Here is a 5,185-nt window from a genome sequence, read left to right as displayed (position 1 = left end):
CATTAAACCCATAATGAACTGATTATTACCAGACCACAAAAATATAATTAAAAGAGTTCCGCATTCCTACAACACCACTGAATAATACAGTATTTAAACAGTTGAGCAACAAAAACTAGCTTATTAGTTCACCACTGTAATATTTTCCTCAGATAAGTATAGTAATTTTTGTGAAACCACAGCTATGTATTGTAAAAATWCAATCAATAGGTTATTTTCATTGTTTCAAACTGATATTGTGCTTTTAACTGTCATTAAAAGAAATCTTACAAACCTTTTGATTTCCTTGCATCTATAGTTAATTCCTTTGTTTATTTGATTYTGTCTCCGTAGCTTTAATTATTTTCTGTTATTATTTGCAGCATTTCCGGGAGCACCTGGACAAGCTGTTTGCTCAAGGCATTGGCATGTTGGACGTAGCTCTGACTGAGGCGTTCAATCTTCTCAGTGATGTAAGCCGCTCCTCCTCACGCCCACTCACACACGTTGGTTTTATGCTGAAAATTAATTAAAAATAAAATGAATAGCTCAGTCCACAGAATCAGCTGAAAACCAAGTAAACAAGACCCTTGATGAGTCATGYTGTTGGTCTGACATCTCATTATGAACAGGCAGTTAATTAAATCAATGTTTGTACAAATACAGACATGCAGCTATTATCCCAGTCTAAATACAGTATACATTGTATTGTACCAACAATACAAAACTCTTCTGCGACGATTAATGAAAAGTAACAACCGCTGTACGCTCTTTTACATTCTTTAAGCGTTCCCACTGTCAATATTCTTTCACCTTGCATGCACAGCAGTTTATACATTATTACCATTGCTGCACTGCTGATTCAAATAAGGCACTGCGAGCACCATGAACTTGCTGAAATGTTCAATAGATGATTGAAAACATTGATTTTTAAAATGAATGATCTTTTCATWGTTTTTCTTTGTTCAAAGTGAGAAACTCTGTCATGTTTTTCTTCTTCTTCTTCCAGTTCAACAAGACGGGGAGGGGCAGTGAGTGYAGCCAGGCCATCATGTTGGTGACCGATGGAGCGGTCGATACGTATGATGCCATCTTTGCCAAGTACAACTGGCCGGAGCGGAAGGTAATGTAGAGATGATAACTTATGAAGCAAATGTGTTCCTGCAGGACTGCCTCATTCCAGTTTCATATTAACCTTTTCTTTCAAAACTTCAAATGGAATTATTGAYGTAATTTTCTTTTCATAGTCATTTAACTGAAGAACAATGACTACATAACCTCTCTCTATGACTGTCTTTTAAAAACTGCCTTTTGGGATTCAGTTTGATGTATTTTCAAGGCGATAATAGCAGATCTATCAGAGTTTCACTAAGATCTTCACAGAAATTGTTAAAAGGCTGATGGTTTCAAAGACTAAATTAGCAATTTCTAATCGTGTTGGAAAAAGCAGTGTTTACTAAAAAAATAACACTGTTGCAAAGAATTGTTTATTGGTTCACTGTAAAATCCAATTAGTTAYCATTGCTTAAAAAGTATGTAAACTGATTGCACTTTAAAAAAACAAGTACACAACTAGAAATTGTACTCACTACTTCTTTTTTAGTAGATATGAGTTTAAGCCAGAAAGACAATCAAGTACTTGATCATTTACTTTAGGCGTACTTGATTTGTAAATACTACTCAGCTTTATTAGTTTAATTTACCTAATCATTGCATGTGAAATTTACTGTTTAGTCGGTTTAACATACTTTCCAAAGTTCAGCTCAATTAGTGCTTCTTTTTTTTTCAATTAGTACTTCTAAGTCATGTTTCCTTTTGCAATGCTACTGCTAAGAGACTACACATTGCAAAAATAATTAGTGGTAGCTGATCTGCTAATATCTATCACATTAGCATTCACCATATGTCAATATGGACAACACCCTTTAATTGCAATCAGGATTTGTCCATCCTGGTCATTTTCCCTCTATACATCTGTGACACTGACCTTTCACTCAATGGTGTCAGCTACAGTCAGTAACAAAAACTTCAACAAACATGTCAAATCCAACCTGATAGTGTAATGTCACAACATTACTGCACACAACTCAAAATTGTTCATGACTCACATATTAAAAAAGAGGCAGAGCTAGAACTCTGGCATCTTAGATGACAGGAGGAAGGAGCAGGAAGAGAAAAAAAAATACATTAAATTTGTGTTTATGCTAATTTTGTTCTTATATTTAAACATTTTTGACACTAAAAGATTGGACTAGTGCGTTCAGAGTAGTAGAAACTGACACTTCTTTGAATGTGCAGTGGTGTTGGTTACTTATTACTGCTAGTGAGCTTAACTCTAAATAAAGTAATGTGTTTTACACTTTTCACGATGCAAGGAACTGTTAATAAATACACTCAGAGGTACAAATTGTTGATAACCAAGGAACAGTAACTAATGTTTGTAAGTCATTGCATTTTGCAGTGTTCAATAGTGTTTAGAAAGGATTCAAGCACTCACACACATACAAGAGTGAGTAATGTCTTTCTTATGTTTTTAAAAAGTGGTTGGAAAAAAGTTATGAGAAGAAGTGAATAAAAAGCATACCTGGTATGAGGCCCTTTCAGAGTGGAGTGAGATGTGGTTGTCGCTAAGAACAAACCTGTTTCTCTGCTATCCTGCAGGATAATTGCAGAAAAACTCAAACAAAATATAAAATGCAAGAGGAGAAAAGAGCTAAAGTGGAGGAAAAAAAGCATTATTTTAAGACTGTTCTTTTGTTAGATAAGGGTCCATAGGGGTCTGTAGCATTTGAAAAGTCAGAGCTGCAGAATTGATGGAGTAATTTACACTCTAAAAGCTTGCTGTSTTGCCTTTTTTCATCGCTTTTTCTCATTCCTGACTCGTCTGGGTGGCTGAAAAATACTGACTGTGGCAAAGCAACATCTTTTTGTCAATAGATCAGAAATCTTTTAATTTTATTTTTTATTTTAAGAGCTGCTACGGTCACTCCTAAAGCACATATTGGTGAAATGCTGCATTGATGGTTGAGAGAAACGTAGAAAGCAATTAATATTTATCTCAATGTGATATTTTAGTTTCTTTTTTTGTGTGTGTGATAGCATTTCAAAAGTTTTATTTACTTCATGTTTTAGTTTTATGTGTTGAATCTATTGCCATAGCAGAGCTCTCAGATGAAAAAGCAGCACAGAAGAAGAAGTGATWATGTCTAAAACTTTTCTAAATGCACTGAAAAATACTTGTGACCTGAACAAGAAACATTCAATTTGAACTTGTATTGCCTCAGGTTAGGTCTTRTGCTTAAAATGCAAATGCAAACATAATGGGTGGTATATGATGAAGCARAGCTTTGGGATTAGGCAGTTCGTTGATGGAGTTTGAGAAGTTAATACAAGCATTTATAGTCAGTGTTAACCTTCAGTTTGTCTATACTSTATGTGTTTGCCTATTAATGTAGGTGTCATTTTCTATTAAAGTTGCATTTGGGATACATGTGTTTGGTATGTTCTGTATACAAACTGCTCACAGCCCCCCCACCCCTCCCACTGACTCTTGCTTCAAGGCTGAACAGCAGTGAGTGGAGAGAGGACAAGGCTGCTGGATAGTTCCATTTAGAAGAAACCCTGCTGATAATAGAAGTCTTCAGTCTTTGTCACTCTCTTCAGTCTGTCTCACTCACCCTCTCTTTCCCTCCACTGCTGCTTTTTAATGGCTTCCTTCCAGCCGGCGTTGCGTTTTCACCACTAGCGTCACACTGAGGAGACGACAAGGCTCAGGGAAAATGCAAATAAGATGCTAAACACCTCTTTAATGTATTCGTAAAAAATTATTGCCATGAAAACAACATTCCATCCATCAATTCCTCCACTTTATTCCACTTCTTCATAGTAAGATTAAAGAGGAGGAATTCCTTTTTACCAAGCAGTATTTTCCACCACCTGTTGGATAATCCTGAGGTGTTCCCAGGTTAGAAAGGACACAAAATCCCTCCAGCAAATTCTGGGTCTCCCCCAGTGGCTTCTCTTAGAGGAACAACCTAAGAGGTAGGCTGCAGGCAACATGCAAATGTGATGCCTGAACTACCTCAGCTGAGTTATTTTGATGCAGAGGAGCTCCTTGGCTCTGCTCCAAGTGATGAAGCTCATCACCGTAAACATAATCATCATCATCATCATCATCATCATCTTTAAGGTTGAGCCTGGCAGATATACTGAGAGTTCACTTCACAAAAACAGTTTGGATCTTATTTTTTTGTAGTCATGATCCAACATAATGTATAAAATTGATATGAGTACAGGAGCATATAAACCAATAAATCAGGTTCTTCCCCTTTTCTGGCTTAGCTCCATCTTCATAACAGAACAAAATAACACCTTAGTTTTTGTGGACTAAGTCCTGATTCACTGATGGTAAATGGACTGTACTTATATAGCACCTTTCTAGCCATCCAGGACACTCAAAGCGCTTCACACTACAGACAGTCACCCATGAACACAGTCATTCACAGACTGATGATGGCAAACTACTATTGCATCCACAGCTGCCCTGGGGCGCACTGACAGAGGCAAGGCTGCCATACACAGGCACCACCTGACCCTCTGACCACCATCAGTAGGCAAGGCGGGTAAGGTGTCTTGCCCAAGGACACAACGACTGAGTCGACTGGATGGGGATCGAACCGGCGACCTTCCGGTTCCAGGACGACTCCCCTGACCACTCTACCACAGCCATCCCATCCCACTTTTGTACAAAACTCCAAAACACTTGAGTGTCCCAGAAACACTATAAGACTCCCATCATATATGTGATGTTATAGCTAGGCACTACTTAAAATTTAATACTTAAATAACTGAAAAATTTACATCAAATATTTTTTTCTTTTAGCAGATACTATTAAAACATTATACAAATCACCTTTTGTTTGTTCTCAGTTTTCACAACATGATTAACAAACACAATAGCTATAAGACAAAATTCAACACTTGAACCTATGGATTACAGTTTTTTAAATACTTTAAATACATTGTTTTAGTCTTGTATTTGATTTGTTTAGAATACTACAAGGTCTAAGAATGAATAGTCAAGCAAATCATTCATAGTATGAAAACTTCAAGGCATAAACACATTAAAACACTGGGCCTCATGCAAGAACTGTTCGTACGCACAGATTTGTTCTTAAATTGTGCGTACGAGTGATTTAGGAGAATT

General features: G+C 36.8%; 1 protein-coding gene across 2 annotated transcripts in view; it reads left to right on the top strand.

The window, feature by feature from the left end:
• cacna2d3a (calcium channel, voltage-dependent, alpha 2/delta subunit 3a) overlaps positions 1-5,185 on the top strand; it is a gene marked incomplete in the record, with an annotated part of 131,079 nt that overhangs the window by 67,685 nt on the left and 58,209 nt on the right. For both annotated transcript variants that reach the window (XM_014017578.1, XM_014017570.1), the window contains 2 exon segments: positions 363-452; positions 989-1,102. In XM_014017578.1, coding sequence (XP_013873032.1) covers positions 363-452; positions 989-1,102 — 204 coding nt within the window.

The sequence above is a fragment of the Austrofundulus limnaeus genome, unplaced genomic scaffold, assembly GCF_001266775.1.
Source record: "Austrofundulus limnaeus strain Quisiro unplaced genomic scaffold, Austrofundulus_limnaeus-1.0 Scaffold3, whole genome shotgun sequence".
NCBI classification, from domain to species: domain Eukaryota; kingdom Metazoa; phylum Chordata; class Actinopteri; order Cyprinodontiformes; family Rivulidae; genus Austrofundulus; species Austrofundulus limnaeus.
This window is presented reverse-complemented; position numbering and strand designations above follow the sequence as displayed.